This window comes from Patagioenas fasciata, chromosome 2, assembly GCF_037038585.1.
Source record: "Patagioenas fasciata isolate bPatFas1 chromosome 2, bPatFas1.hap1, whole genome shotgun sequence".
Classification (NCBI taxonomy): Eukaryota; Metazoa; Chordata; class Aves; order Columbiformes; family Columbidae; genus Patagioenas; species Patagioenas fasciata.
The window spans coordinates 14,914,413-14,931,381 of record NC_092521.1 but is presented as its reverse complement, the minus strand read 5'-3'; the positions used below and the strand labels follow the sequence as shown (position 1 = coordinate 14,931,381).

Below are 16,969 nucleotides of genomic sequence, written 5' to 3'. Positions count from 1 at the left end.
GGGTGCCACGAGGATGGAGTCAGGCTCTTCTCAGTGGCAAACAATGATAGGACAAGGGGCAACGGGATCAAGCTGGAACACAAGAGGTTCCACTTAAATTTGAGAAAGAACTTCTTCTCAGCGAGGGTAACAGAGCACTGGAACAGGCTGCCCAGGGGGGTTGTGGAGTCTCCTTCCCTGGAGACATTCAAAGCCCGCCTGGACTCATTCCTGCGCGACCTCACCTAGGCGTTCCTGCTCCAGCAGGGGGATTGGACTAGATGATCTTTTGAGGTCCCTTCCAATCCCAAACATACTGTGATACTGTGATGTGTGATGAGAAGAAGAAGTAACAAATTCAGCATAAGTCTCCGTGATTTCTACTGCAGGAAAACAGGAATTTTCATCAGCAGAAACGTATGTGAAAGCTAAAAGTGACCACAGACTATTAAAATAGCAATATCTGCATGTACAACTGAAGCACTAAAGCCCAGCCTCAGCACCTACCAATACTGAGCTGCGGCACCTACATTGGCAGCCCATCACCCGAGGCTCACTCTGTGGCAGTAATTCACAATTTACTGGCCTACAAGTGACTACACAAGGTGCAGGAGGGAGCAGCTTCAAATACACCAGCTGAAAATCCTGCTGGTTGATTAACAGCAGGTCAGGCCAGATCAGAGCTGTAAGACTGAAATCCAATTTGCAGACTCGCTGATAAGGGGGGGAGAGCCCAGCCCTGAGCACGGGACAACAGCCAGGCAGGAAAAAGGGTCTGGAGGTTGTCACTGGCTCCACACCATAGCACAAAGAATGTGGGGACGAGTATGGCAGGAAACTGAAACCTTTGCATATCAACTTTCTTTGTTTGGCAGATCTCAGGGATGTTAGTGTTGCTCTCCAACATTATTTAGCAGCAGCCTGGATGTCAGCACTTGCATTCCTTTACATACAGATACACATAAAACATGATTAACTGTTTGCCCTCCTCTGTCCTGCCCTGCAGCGCTCACACCGCTCCTACTTTCCTTTTAATCTGAGACATTTCCTGGAGCATTCCTCTTTCTCCACCTCTTCAGTGCTTTGATTTTTCTCTTTTTTGCAAAAACGTTCACTAAGTAAAATCTGCTGCAGTTTTCACTCTCTTGGTTCATCACTTTGCCTGGTTGGTTGCCTTCTTCCTCCATCTGTTTTTCTTAATTTGTTCTTCCCCCTTCCCTCTATGCATGTCTCAAGGAAGTTTCTTCTTGTTGTTTCCCCTCCCCTGATTCATTTCCAGTTATTTTGCTCTTATTTCTATTCCTCAGCTCAATCCTCTACAGTCAAAGCTGGTTGGAAAAAAAAAAATCAAGATTCTCTTTTTTAAAACTCCCCTAATTGCAGCAGTAGCTGAAAAAAAACCCCAACAAACCCAAACAATATATGACATGAAACCCCACCATACCTTCTTTTTCTCCCTTAACTCCTTATTTAAATATTTTCACAGAAAATAAGGACTTTGGTTAAAGTTTGTTAATCAAAAATCCAGCTGAAAGCCTTCTGCCGGCCTCACTTACCACCACCTCCACACCACGCACATCCTTCCTTGCCACCCACGCACTGTGACACATTTTATTCCTGTCAGGTCACATTTGGTCCCGTTCACACATAGATACACACACATACACAAAGTTTTATTTACACTCACAAAGCTGCATGCATGCACAGAGACTTTTTTTTGAACAATACATGCAGGAGCTTTGCCCATTCCTATTCAATTTGTGCTGGATATGGGAAGGACACAAGGAGCTTGCCTGTCTGGCCCAGGAGGATGGGGAGGGAAGAAAGCCCCATGTCATTACGGCAGGGGAAAGATGTACCTTGTTTTTCCAGAAAATGAGATATGACCAATCCCAGGTTCACCAGGACCTGCACAGACTGAAGGTCAGTCACAACATGCCATAACTACCCAGTTCTACACTGGTATCTCAAACGTCCTGCAGGAAAACTCAGGGGTTTCCACCGTGTCCCCAAACCCTGGCACATTCCACCAGCAACTCATTTCTCACACTGTTGCCCAGAAACTACAGCAGGTCCTTAGGACATTAAAAAGCTATTTTAACGTGACTTAGAAGAACAAAAATTAAACCTGAAGTAAATAAAAGTAAATGAATATTCAAAGTTCAACCTAGTTTGTTGATGTGTTTGTGTAAATGAATACCCTTGAGGTCATCCTGCAGAAAATGGCCTATGGGTTGTTTGGTGATTTTGTTGTTGTTGTTGTTTTGTTTTGTTTTCTTCCAAGAAGCTTAGCTGGTGATTTGAATCAAAAGAGACCAAAATGTTCCTCTCTACAGAAGGGACAGTCCTACAGATCTCAGTGGCCTTCCAAGAAGGCTGAGAAGAAACTGAAGAGATAAGTGCATATGACCCAGAGTAAACCCAATGACCTGTTTGGCTGGCGGAGAGTTTCACAAATGATTGAGAATAACTATATCTAATAATGAGAAAGCAAAATAAATTTTTCACCCTTTCTGCCTAGAGGTTTCAGAGCTCCAGCTCCTACAAGGTTGGAAAACTGCCCCTTAGCAAGAGAGATGATTGCAGCTTCCAAAATGCGCCAGTGATTGCAGAGCTGCCTGAAAAGCAGATGATGTAGATAATAGACGACCATCAGACAGCCCAGTCTGAAACAATTATTAATTCTAGCAGCTAATGACTTGCCACAAATTTCCAACATAAGAGAATAAATGCAACCTTACGGGTCTCTCCTCTGACAGCCCTGAGTGCATTGACCCCAGCCACGGTGGGGGGTCCCACAGCCATGCAGTTTTTGGAGAGGACATGTTAATGTATGAAGGAGGAGGCCTTCCCCACTGCCTGGCCCTTCAGCCATCCCACCACCCCACTCCTCATCCCCTCCTGCCTACACCCCAACTTCTTCCTTCTCCTACCCTCAGGGTATTGAAGAGGATGCTGTAAATGTCTTTTTAGCTAAGTCACCTAACTTCTCTCAGTTTGAAAAGAGAGAACATTAGATATATCTCAAGTGCCGCCTACTTGTTCACCCCTTCCAGTAAAGAGCAGATTTAGGGGGCAGATTAGCAGTTACAGTACTACAAACAAACAAGAACATGACAAGAAACATCCCACCTTATTCAAAAGAAGGATTTGAATCCATAACAGTAAAATAGTTGGGAGCTAAGGTTAAAAACTCACATTTGCCTTGATCTTAAATGCACTACGTTTTTTGGGCAAGGATGCAAAGGGCTTCACAGTGGCAGATCATCCTTCTATAACAGACCCTGCGCTCTGCACAGCAGGGTGGTTGGAGGGTGAGGGAAGAGTCAACAAGAATTTAACCCTGATTTCCGTCATTTTTGTTCTTTTCTGAATTTGAATTACATCCTTTCAAGTTGCTTTACTTTAATGTCAGATTGTTGATTTTTTTCCCTAGTTTAAAAGTAATCTAAACAGATAACAAACACAGCCCACCAGGAAAAAAAACAAACCAAACCAAAAAACAACAGTAACAAAAATTCTCGATATCAGGACTTTGACTCTAGCAGGCTCAATGACTTCTTCAAAGGACTTATTGATATTCAAACAGTAAAACATGTCTGTACCAATAATGATAATTAAGTGCTATATGCCTTTCATCCAAGGATCTCAAGCTGTAGCTACAACAACATGCGAATTAAGTATGGTCTCTCTATTTCACAGAGATTTTGTCTGCAGAGAGCAGCTCAATAACAGCACAAAGAGCAAGGCACAAATTCCCTGAGGAAGTGTGGAGGGGGATTGTTTTATACTGGTATCTTTATAGTATCTTTACCTTTGCTCTATCCCCCCTGCATACATAAGTCCTTTCTCTTTCTTTTGCCCACCTATAACACATGGTAACAGAAAAAAATAAAATAAAGACCCAAGTTTCCTAAACCAGAGGCCAGTCCTGCTAAATCTGTAGTGTCCATTAGGAAAGGAAGATTTCTAACTCCCCAGGAATCTCCCTAGAATCGCTAGTGTCCACCTAGGGCCGACCCAGCTCCAGTGGTGCCGGCTGGCAGCCAGCACCATGCTGCAGGGAATCTGTCTTGGCTACACTTACCCAGCTTCAAAACCTTTGCCACCAGAGGGCCAAATCCTGCCAACGAGTAACTTGATCCTTAAGACTGGATCCCTGATGAAGTTTCCTGTAAGGATCACATTGCTCTGGACTCTTGCCACTGGAAAAATGAAATCTGTGCATGCTAAGTGCTGGTACGATCAAGGTGATTTCAAAAGTAGACAAGAAAACCTTTTCAGTCTGTGCAGAACAGCCTCGTTCCTCCAGGGAATGTCTCATCTCCTGTGCTGTGTTTTCTATCATGTCCCAAGACTTCAAAAACAACCACGGAACAAATTTTGCCAGAAAGACCTATTCCCACCCCCCCCCCCCAATTCCTTAATATCATCACCAGAAATTGAAGAGAAGATTTTTATACTGCAGCAAGATTTACTGCTTCTTGGTATTACTAGCTGTGACCATTCCCACACATCCCTTCGTTGAGAGTGGATGCTCCTCTCTGACACCTGACATTAACACTTAACGCTGCCACTTACCAGTAAAAACACAGGCAAACAACAGATTTAAGTAGTAATTATTTTAATCTAGTTTCTTCCAGGCTAAAATATAATGATGGCTCCTGTGTCTAGAGGAGAATGATACAGATGCCACTAAGATGCTCTGCATCTTTTCTCCTGTTACCACATTTCTACTGTTAAAATTTTTTTCCTACACATTGAGTTTTGCATTGGTTTGTTTTAAGGACCTTCTCTTTGGTATCTTACAGCTTTTTTAATCAGGCAACAGGGAAGACAATTCCCTACCTCCTTCAGAGTGAGCCCACAGGCAGGGTAGGTGAAGGAGACACCTGAGAACTGCTGGCTCTAAAAGCATCAAGCTTCGCTCCTGCTCTGAAATAACAAACTCACCAAACCATCTGAGAGCAGACAGAAAATTAGGAATCTCTTAACTGGGACCAGTCTTCAAGGAGAAGCAGAAAACCTACGGAGCGCTATCAGTTCTAGTGGGAAATCCATGGGTCTTCTGTGCCTGTTAAAGCCACATTTTACCCCAGCTTTCTAAGATCTGGAGATGATTCAGTGCCAACAAGCAGGTATTTCTTTCTGGGTCCTTTCAGATAGGTATCTTCTCATACTAAACATCAAACCAGTTCAGCCCGGTCCCACAACCCTGCTATGACATGACCTCCAGCCTGCACTGGAGAAACATCTGCACTGGTAAACTTAGGCTTTCTATGCCCATGCTTGATCTTAGGTGGAAATTAGCTCAGCTATAGTCCAAGGGAGGCCTTTTATGGCCAGCATTTGCTCTGGCAGCCTGCCAGCACTGCTCTTCTAAAGCCATCCAGCAAAGTGACACCATCAGTTATAAGATCTATGTGTGTCAGGTCCCTGGGTTGTGAAACAGAAGTGTCATAAGCATGTAAGGACATGGTTTGGGCGCTGCTGTGAAAGAAGATCAAATTATTTTTGTGGAATCCGATTATTATCTTGGGATATATTCCAGTGGGAATGGGTCACTGCATTGTAATTGCATTTCTACTGGGAAATATCAGTTCCAGTATTGAGAATTGTTAAAAATCCCTGATATAGGCAAAGGTGTGAATTGATGGGATGCTGGTATTACACTGCGGTTAGCACAACAGTGAGGTACTGTGTGCTTGGATGGAAAAATCCAGCTTAGCCTGTACACTGCACTGTTTTGGACTACAGTAAAAATCAGAAGTCACTCTTTCCACAGGAAATGACAGCAACACAACATGAAAACCGTGATAATAAGCAAAATGACTCTCCCACGCGTTACTTCCTAGTAACACCTAAGAACACACACATTTGTAGCACGCTTCAAAAAAGTCAGCTCTGTCGCAGAAGTGTCATGAGCAATGGTGTGTGCCCCCGTGAATCAGGCCTTCCAACAAAACTGAGGAGCAGGAGTGTGACAGAAGCTGAGAACCACAATATGATCAAAAAAAAAAGGGAAAAATGCCACAACAATGAAGCCAACATGTGTAAAGCATGTTGTGGTAATTCAAACAATGTGACCTACATGGTTATTTTAAAAATATACTCCATGGCAGACAGAATGACAAAAACTCAGGCTAATGATATAGGTATCAAACCTTACATCTTAAACTATGCAGATTTACATGAAAAAAATGTGGAGGATATCAATAACCATCCTGATTTGAATTTGAGAAAGACTGCTAGGTAATTGCTCTTTTACAATTGCACTTCTGTAGTGGTCAGTTATCACTGACTACGGTGGTAACTGCTTGGTGAGATGAAAAGCAGAAGCCAAGTAAAGCAATACTAAACAATGAGGCATAGAGGAAAAGAAAACACATACCAAAAGAACCAAACACAGACAAACAAAAAAACCCCAAACCAAAAACCAAACAAACTTTAAAGAAGGCCAGACAAATATAAAAAGAAAGACAGAAGATTACACAGATACTGATAAAGTTCCTGAATGGCAGTGCAAGGGAACTCATCCTCCCCAAACCGCCTTCTGCTCTCCCCTCTTCTCCTTATCTTTGTCTGCAAATGAAAATGTAACTTTTATTTATGCTTATACGTAAGTGCTGAGAATCAAAGTCATTACAACCAGCTTCTGGGCAAGCCTGCACTCCACAGCAAAACAAAAAGGCCATTATTTGGATGGAAGAATCAGTCTGTATTACTGACTTGACTGATCCCTTTTTTATTAGCAGCTGTTAGAGAAGGGATCAGAGAGCATGCTGGTGTGGTGCAGCTGTTCCACATATGTTATAAATAAGGGCTGGTAAAAGCTCATCCTATTTTTAGCTTTATAAAAAAAAAATTAAAAAAAACAAACAAGAAGTCACAGAAATTCCCCATTAATGCCTTGTAAGTGGAACTTTTCTCCTATTCTTGACTTCAATGCCCAGAAATCAATGGACAAAACAGGCCATTCTTAAAATAATATTCACTAAAAAAGGAAATACAATGCAATTTGGTGGAATTATATTAAGCCAGGCCGGAAGATGTAACCAATTAGTGTGTACAGTGTCTTTTCCTTCAAAAGCAGACACTTCATCAGGATAAAAACAAATACCTGCAATTCTGTTTCTAATAAAAACATTGGATCACTGCACTGAAGAATTTCTCTAGCACAACCCAAAAGCTGAGGAGCCTCTACGCCCTCACAGCTGGGCACTAAACCTCAATGCTGAACAGGCCAATGACCATTCAACACAAAGGCAAAATCCCAGCCCCGGGTAAATCCTTCGCTCACCTGTTTTCGGGGTCTGACACTGTCATGTTGCGTGTCACGTAGCACATCTTGAGGGGTATCGTCTTCTTGTCTCTGTGGATGGAGAGCGAAAGCTGCGACAGTGGGTCAGCAGAGGCACAGCCCAAGCGGGGAGATTCGGGGGGAGGCGTCTCCCACCCAATTTCTGAAACAGGAGAGCCTTTCTTCACATAGGGGGTTGCTTCTCTCATGTATTTCACTAGGGAAGAAGAAAAATAAAAAAAAAGAAAAAGTAATAAATAAAGGGATATTCAGTAGTTGCATCTGTGTGAGTTCTTTGAATCCTCAGTGCTGTTTGTTATTTCTACTCGTCCAGCATCACAGCATTGGAAGCTGTGCAAATACAGAAGATGGAGATCTGATTGCAGCCCATCTCAGTGTGGTGCAATGAGTAAAACGAGGGAAAAGAACAGAATAGGAGAAATAAAAACATCTGGCTGGTGTAAGGCCAGGAGAGCCATCCAACCTCTACTCAACAGGCTCTGTGTTTTCATGCAGTGACTTCTATGTACAGAAGCTGGGGGCTGGCTGAGGTATAGGGAAGTTTTTGAGAAAGACATTCAACCAAGTGACAGTGAATCTATTCTTCCTCTATCTAAAATGTTCTAGTGATACTCCTAATGCTACAAACTCATGTCTTGCTTCTGGTTCACGCTTGTCAGTGGTCCGTCACTGTTCTCAACAGCTATTTCTGCTTGCTGGCAAGCAGTTTTAGCTGATCTACTTATACATATATAGATAAACAAAAAACAATTCACATCTCAGCCTTCTCATGGGGAAATAAAATTGAGCTTGAGCTTTTCATGAGAATAGAGGTGTTGGATTAAATCTCTTTGCAGCCTCTTCCAGTGCTTTTTTCCAGTATTGATAGGAAAAGTGAGTGTAGGATTCTCAAATAATCTTCATGTATGCAAAAATCAATATCTCTTTTACACTCATACTTCATATTTTCTTACGCAGGCAAATATTGCAACTATTCCCCCGTTTTTGAATTATTTCGGCACTTCAATATCACTTTTGCTTTTCATGTGCTTGTCTCCTCCTTCACAAGCTTGACGGAGCTCAACCAACGAAAGACCTCACATTTAAGCAGTCTGGTTAAATGTATATATCCAATGTACACAGCTGTGACTGCCTAAGTCACTATTGCCACTTGATTGCACCCGTGACTCAAACAGCGACGAGATGAATCGAAAGGGCAGGAGCACCGTGAACTTATTTAGGGAAGTTATTAAAATGCTGTGAGAGACGATTTCAAGGAAATGGTGCAGATCATTATGTCAGCTCAGCTGAGGAGGCTGGGAATGACTGAGTAACAAACAGATGGGTAAATCGCAAAAGGGCATTGTGGTGAGGGAGGTTAAATTATGGAAAGCAGACTGAAACGTTTAAGTTCAAAGTCAAAGCAAGGGAAGCATTCAGAGGAGAGGAGAAGAACAATGGTGCTTCTGTGAAAACCACAGATAAGGTAGGTGATTTCAGCAGCACTATTTTCAAGGCACTTCGTAACAGCTTTCCCAAGAGAGATAGCTGTGAAATGAAATTATTTTCTTCCCTGCTCAGGGAAGAGCTGGCATGAGATTCTACTGGTCTTCCAGAAAGTATTTAAGGCAAAGGGTGTTGAGGTTGATTTTTTGATCTTTTTGTAGACACCTACCTGGAGTCCAATGTCTAAAAACTTGTGTCACCTCACTTTCAAAACAAGTGCTCACCTCTGGGGACCCCATAAATCATCTGATTTTCAAAGGTGCTGAAAATGATCAGTTCTAGCCAGTGCCGTACAGGTATAGGTTTTAGCGCTCAGCATCTCAGTTTGGATTTACTCGTAGCCTTCGGGAAACAAAGAGACTGAACACATACAGATGTGGTGAATCTATTCCTGTTTAAACTGAACAAATATGACTTTCTCATTCACTTAGATGGGAGGAACAGCTGAAGCTGTAAAAATCTGCTTGACTGCAAAGAAAATTTTGTTCCCTTTAAAATTAGAGATTATCAGTTAATCTGTTGAAAAAAATAATCCAGTCATCTTTCAAATTCCATTACGCTGACATGCCAGCGAATGCAATACTAAATAAAGGTCCAGGTCTCAACAGTGTAGCTATTTCTTCTATGCTATTTTCACCCTTTTTCAGCTGCAGATATACGCATTCAACCTGAGCATCTTTTAATTAAGGAAAGGAGAGAGGTGCAGGGGGAGGAAGGAAGCTGGAGTGAAAAATTTGGCTCTAAACCTAGGCAGGAACACTAAATGCGAATTTAATTCCCCAGAAACAGGGACAGAAGACAAGAGCCGTCCTCTCCGTGTGCCAAGAGACCAAGTTTCCATGCGATGCGCCGGTGAATTCACAACAGGCAGCTGCACTCTTTCAGAAACTCCTGCAATAGAGGAAGCGCAAGCAGGAGGAGAGAGCAGAAACACGACCCTCTTTCCACAAACTGAGGCTCAAACACTGCAAAAGCCAAGAAAATTACCTTGAGGGAAAACATCCTATGAAAACTCCTGCCAACTTCTGAACTCCCAGACATCTAGTTTCTACTAACTCTCAACAGGAGATGGTTGTTCAGCCCCAGGGACTTACATGAATAAAGACCTATTAATATACTGGTAAACTGCTGAACACCAGCTTCCCACAAAATTCTGCAGGAGAATTAAAAAATAAAATGAATATAGGTTTTCTCTCTCTTTCTCTCTCTCAAAAAAAAGTAAAAGTAGTTTTCTACTAATTACTTCTTACGTCCCACTAAAATACAAGCACAGCTCTCTAGATTCATCGCTGAATTCTGCTGGGTTTTACAAACCAGACTTTATGGCTCTTGCATATTCAAATGTGTTTCATATTTTAAAAGCCTCTAAATGAATACATATAAATACACAAATGGAATATGGGAGCGAAACAAGTGGCAGAACTTGATCCATTTATATTATTTTTTGTATCATTTAAATTTCAGAGCCAGTGTTTTCCATTTGCCTCATCAACATCTATAATTACATGTCTATAACCAAAGTCCAGTTTATGAATTTAGCTGAAATAAGGCACATGCTGTTCAGATGATTCATAAGTTTTATCAGCAATTATTTCCTATTTACCTCTAAACTTTAGATGCAAATACTGCAGAACACTGTGTTTTATACGAATGCACCAGTAACCCTACTACACACACAGCAATTTATGGTAACCCCGCACGTGTTTACATTTTGCAGTCTGTCCATTAACCAGTTCTTAATCCACCTAGTAGAAAACGAGCTGATACCAGTATGTTTTACAGGCATATTCCTATTCCAAACTGCACTGAGAATCTTGAATGCAGAAATGTTAATGTATAACTGAAGTTATACTATTCAATTCCATCATCAAGCTTTAAAACCAGAAAAAATATCATACAGACTATTGGACATTGAAGTAATAATGTGGATAATATTCTGTTCTCAGATCATTACACTCAAGAGCTAGATTTCCCTTTGGATACAGCAGCACAAATCCAGGTACCGACTGAAAAATAAAGTGGCTGTAGAGAACACTGTTTTTATATGTTACCAATGAAACTACTTAATGGACTAAAACTCCAAAACTTTTAATAAAATTAAATAAGGCATGCCATTGTATAGCAACTCTGAGTTATGGATAACTATTCTACAGGCATGTATATATATATGCCTTCAGAATATATACGTGCATATAATAGATACACAAATACTAAATATATATTTATATAAAAATGCCACATTCTTTAAGGTCACCAGAATGTACTCTGCAAACACAGAAACCAACATGCAAGGACTGATAAGAAATTCTAATGCATTCATTATTATAAATCAATTTACTGATAGACTGTAATTTCAGTTGAAAGTTGTCTCAACTCATCCATTTGATGCTATAGCTCAACCTCAGAGATCTTTATATTCAGGACTAATTAATGATCCGTGCCCTTTTGGTGCACCACTAATTAGATACTGCGGTCAAGCAATTAAAATTCCAATCTCCAGAGCACCCCTCCCCACAAAGAGAAGAGGAAGGGAAGTGGCAATCAGCTGAATTAATCCACTGATACACATTGAAATACTCTGCATTTATTTTTTGATCTGCAAGACAGGCAATGTAGCTTCCAAAAAAGCACTCCATTTATAGGCACTTCTGCCAAGTCCCAAGTCTCCACAATTAATCCTTTGTTACTATTCACAGATGACTTTGTTTTATGGGGGGGAAAGAAGCAGGCTTTTAATGAGAGAAATACTACAGACCAACTTGGTCAGGTTCTTGGCCAGATGCAGTTCTGAGGAACTGGGACTCCTCTGACACATTCAAACTGTTTCCTAGGAGGGAAAACAAAGACCACTGAAGAAAAGCCAGCTCTCCCGAGCAAAGCTCTTTCTTTACTATAGGAATGAGGACAGGATGTGTAGGTTTACAGTATTGAAAGCAAAAGGAACAACATGCTCGAATTTGCTCGAAAAGAGATGATCAAGCAATCCCCCTTCGCAAGAGAAAAGCACAGTCTCTTCTTTATGCATTTGTTCTCTCCTAAGTAAGTACTCAGAGACAACTACCAAAGGTAAGTAGAAAACATCACCCAGAAACCTCTTGAGCCTACTTTCAAAGGATGTGCTAACGTTACTGATACCTATACCAAAAAAAAGTTCCCGCAATTCTATCTTCATCTGGTCTGGCTTCTGCCAGGGTAAAAGATGACCCAGAGAATAGGAGCTAGGCAAGTCCTCTGTCATACTTGAGATGTTTTAAGACAGAATGTAGGGATCAACCTTTGGAGTCACTCAAGCCCACAAACTGAACATGATGAGATCAATTATGTTTATCAGCTTATTCAGTGTGAAGGGGCCGTTTGACCCATCTGTGCTGAAGCGATTACATCAGACCATCTGCGAGGGTATCACTGGCAGCATGGCACACAAAGCTTTTCTTGAGAAAATTGATTCTTGGTTAGTTTAAGAAGAGCTGGTCATGCAGAACTAGAGGAGGCCCAGCCTGCAGGTATACAGTTCCCACCTGGAAAGGAGGAAATAAATGAAGACAAACACTTCTGAGGTTACAGATAGCACCACTACCAGTACAAGTCAACAATTCAGAGCCACCTAACAGGTACTAAAATTATATTGTCCCAAGAAAAAAGTGGATGGTACCAAAACCTACAAGTAATCACAAGTATGTGGCCTTCAGAAGAGCAGAACAGCCAAGGAAGTCAATCACTCGGCACGGTTGTGTCATTTTGCTTGATGAAACATTAAAACACAAAATTTGCAGTCTAGCGGTTTTGGTAAGGCACAAACCAAAATGTCCCACATGGTTTCAAAGCTAGCTGTAACTGAAAGGAGAAGTCTTGCCATAAAATTTATAAACTCTGCCCAAGCAAAGCCAACATAAATGCAGAGTGTTTTACACTACTGTCAATGGAACTGAGATTAACAGAGCTGGAGAAAGGTCTACTGTATTAAAATTAATTCAGAATCATCATACTAGGTTTTATGTTAGAGATAAATTTCCACTGAAGCCAAGTAAACCACACACCCTACAGTAAAGAAACATGTATAAAAACGAGATGAGAATCTATCCAGCTGCTGGTACCATCATTGAAACTAAGACCCAAATACTTGAAGAAAAGAGTTTATGAATCAGATCGTCTATGATGATGTGACGCATGACCCTTTTAACAGCTTTAATGTGGGCATAAACCAAAAACCAGTCAACAATCCTTCTTGTGTGTGTTTCCACTCCATTTCCTACAGAAACATCTGTTACTGTGTTCAGATGAGTAACAACCATTAGCATCATCTGCCTTCCTCCATGCTGAAAGGGATTTGAAATAGTAAACCTCTCAATCTGCCAAAGAGCATCAGGTCTCCACCTCTGGGAAATGATACAAATTAGTTAAAATAAACACCTTGTGAGAATACAAATCCCCTTTATGCTTTGGCCATTTCTCACACTGTAGTTACCATTATCTGCTGGTTTTAAATTAATTCATCTGAATTCAGTGTATGTTGCTCCATCCCTGAAAGAGACGGGCCTGGATCTAAATTGTAGGGGTTTTAAATCCTTTTAAAATATACTCATTGTATGCACTTACTATACTTTTTATTTGGAAGAGGTGAATGAGTGTTTTGAAAGAGAATCTTCAGGAGACAAATACACCTTTAAGATAAAGTCTACCTGAAGGGAAGGCGTTAGCAATTAGTGCCAAAAGGCTGCTGGTAAGCAACCAGGCTTCAAGTGGGCTACAAGCTTTCAGTGAGCTGCAAACAGGCTGGGTGAGAAAGATCAACAGCTGCATTTTAAAAATATTACGAATACTTCACTGTGCTCCTTTAGCTTAGCAGCTGCTTCTATAAAAAAGGTGGAGCAACATTAAGCAGTGCTGTAAGCACCATCATATGCTTGCACTCAAAGAAATGACGGCCTTTCCTGTTCAAAGCACCTTGCAATAAGCGATTTTGCATGGTTAAGATAATTTATTTGTCAATGAGGTAAAGAGACTTGCAATACAGACAGCAGACTGAGGGATCAGCGTGGCCCCCATCAAATGTGAGAAAATAGGCTGCTCTCAGAAGCCACGCATGGGTGCAGTCTGTGAAACCTCATGGCTTTGATAACCTGACAGGGCACCCTGACCGGCCACATTGTGTTATCCATAGCAGGTATCATAAAACGTAATTCTCCACCAAATATGTTTTAGAAGATGAGAAACTGTAGGAGTAAACTCAGCAGCAAGGCTTGGCAGGAACCACAAACAGCCTTCTCCTTCCACCTGCACCAGGGACCTTCCTTTTCCGCTCTGATTTCAGCACTCGTGGAGCTGGAGGTGACATCCCCAGGCCACCATCCCGTGCTTCTCTGTAACACCAAAAAATCTTCAGAGAATTACTTTTTCTCAGTTTGTTATCCTGAGACTTTACCTATGATGTGAGCTGATTCAGTCCCTGATTCCCTAGGCTTGATGTTCTCCTTTAGTAAACACTTCTTCAACCGTTTCTGAGTTTCCTCAGCATAAGTGTTTCCAGGGAGTGAAGGCTTTAAATGTCTGCTCATCTTATGCAGCACATCAATTTTGTCAACTGCAAAACCTAGTGAATATTAATTCATCTTCATTTCTCCACAAAGCCACGGTTTTATACTCCACACAGAGCAAGCAAAATTAAAATACACAACATGCACCTCTCCAGCCTATATTAGCCTGAAAACTTCACTTGCAGTCAGCATCTCCCACCCACTTGTCCCCGCTGTCACTTGGGGCTGGTCACTGCTTATCACCCCCTTCCAACTCCGTTGTGAGTTATGTTGACAGGTTCTAATATCATCATTAGTCCATGTTTGAGGCTAACAGCATACAGGCTCAAGGAAGCAGGACTAGTTTCGATGCTGGGGTAAGATCTTTGTGTTTCCGTTCAAAATACCAACAGAAACTAAACAAACATGAACTTCTGTCACACAGAACCACAGTGAAATCTGAGGCTGGATCACTGGCCTGGCTCAAAGCACTAAATATGTGACATGTTTTAGCACTTCAGCTGATGGAGTGACCAAAAGCACTCACAGGTTGCTGGTAATCTGGCACAGAAAATTTCAAACTGACAAATTAATAATAAACTACAGAGTCTTAGTTGATGTTACTCAATACTTTCCATGAAAATTTCCATTACTCATACCTACTACACTGAATGTGTTACCATTTCCTTCAGCTGAATTAAGTTTGGGGTTTTTTTTAAGTTGCAAAGTTCCTGTTTCAATAAATTGCCTATATTCAGTTCTGATTTCAGATATGTCACTCATGATGAATTCTAATGGCAAGGTCCCATAAGCCATTCATCTGTCTTCCAAAAACATTATGTACTTCCCCAAAATAAACACAGAGATCCCTCTCTCTTCATAATCTGAAAAAAAAGAAAAATTTAGCTTGTAAATACTCTGTAATCCCCAAAAGCACAATGTTTGGTTAAAAGGGCATACTTTGGCTTGCTCTAGAAGGAGATACTGACAGTATCTTGAAGAGCTTGTAGTCAAAAGAAACAGTACTCAGTGGAGAGCAGGGAGCAGCTGCATTGAATGAGTGTCCCTTACCTAATAAACTAAAATCTGAAGAAGACTACTGCCAAAACATGCAAGGAGTAACTACCTAACGTGCTACATTTTTATGTAAAATGTGACACAGCTCATTTGCCACATTGTTATGTGACATTATGAACTCTACAATTAGAACTATGCAAATCTTTCATAATTGAAGTGGAAAACATCTGAAACAGGCAATTTGGGAGCTGAACATGGAAATTAGCAGTCACATCTTGAGCAAAGCCATTGTGGGACCTGTGAGTCACTCACTGACAATCAAACTGGAGCTTCTGCTTGTCTCCAAGGCAGAATGCTTCATAAATTTAAAATAAAATAAAATAGTCACATGATATTAGGACTAGGTCATCATACTTGCAGTACTTGGACTCCTCAGGACCATTTCCTGCCCAGTATTGACATATTGTACTATTAAATATTTTATCTAAAGCTCTAGAATAAGTTGATTCAGAATTTCTCATGTGCTGCTCAGGCTTGTTGTGTCCCCCTCTCTGTTAGTATTTATAGATCCCTCTCCAATCACCCACATGCTCAGATGGAATTCAAGGTGTCTGGCATCACCAGCGTGATATAATTTTTCTATTTACTTGAGTAATCTCAAGTGTCAGAACAAATATTTCAACCACTAGTGATTATGTGAAAAACACGTAAGGGCATTACAGTTTTAGAGTATTCTGTTATTTCAGCAGTCACACAAATCATTAAGTAGTACAGGATAGACTGAAAATGGCACTTGCTGAGGGAAATTATTATGCTGTGTATGATTGTACCTGCTTTACAGATGGCTAAACTGACACAAGCAAGTTAAAATGCCTTCCTCAAAGTCATGCAGTAAGTCAGTGGCAGGGTTCTCTGCATTAAACTTAATTTCTATACCTTTATGACTTTTCATTTTTAAACAACTCAAAAGGATCCCAGTGCCACTGAAAACTGGTTTCACAATGCCTAAAGTCTTCTCCCAAGGGAAGACCTTGAAGATGTTCCAAGATCGCCAGGATTTATTTTAAAAAGCAGGGCTTTCAAAATAATCACTTCCAAAACTTCAAAGTTCATAGTTTTCATTCTTCACTGGACAGCTCCAAGAGCTTTGGAAATGAACAAACTCAAAGCACTCATTCACTTAACAACTTGCCGTATCTCCTGTGGCTGAGCTATCCATTGAAAGGCATCAGATCTACCATATAAGTCCGTATTTTGAGGAATCCTTTAATTAACAGCCTTTCCAATAGGAAAGACCAATGGTCATATCCAGAACACTCAAGTGCCAGTGATAATAAATATTTATATCTATATGTACATATGTATGTAAATACAGACATGTACATAGATATGTAGATAAATACAATGTGAACACTACTGAAGTTTAGTGACGAGTGCCAGTGTGCCTGCCCACTTCTCTCCCCCTTTCTCATTCAAACTTGGAATAACAGGTCCATTTGGGGAAGCATCCAGTCAGTCCTACATTGCCAGCCCCCAAGAATTGCTTCTCTCCATCAAACACCACCATCTCCGTGCTGCTCTGCCATCACATTTCAACAGGAGAAGCACAACAGCTTTTCTAATGACACATAAGAAAGTCTGTACAATAGTTTTA

General features: G+C 41.0%; 1 protein-coding gene across 1 annotated transcript in view; it reads right to left on the bottom strand.

The window, feature by feature from the left end:
* SNTB1 (syntrophin beta 1) overlaps positions 1 to 16,969 on the bottom strand; it is a 116,400-nt gene that overhangs the window by 49,906 nt on the left and 49,525 nt on the right. The window contains exon 2 of the mRNA XM_065831035.2: positions 7,280 to 7,496. Coding sequence (XP_065687107.1) covers positions 7,280 to 7,496 — 217 coding nt within the window. The remainder of the gene's footprint in view (positions 1 to 7,279; positions 7,497 to 16,969) is intronic.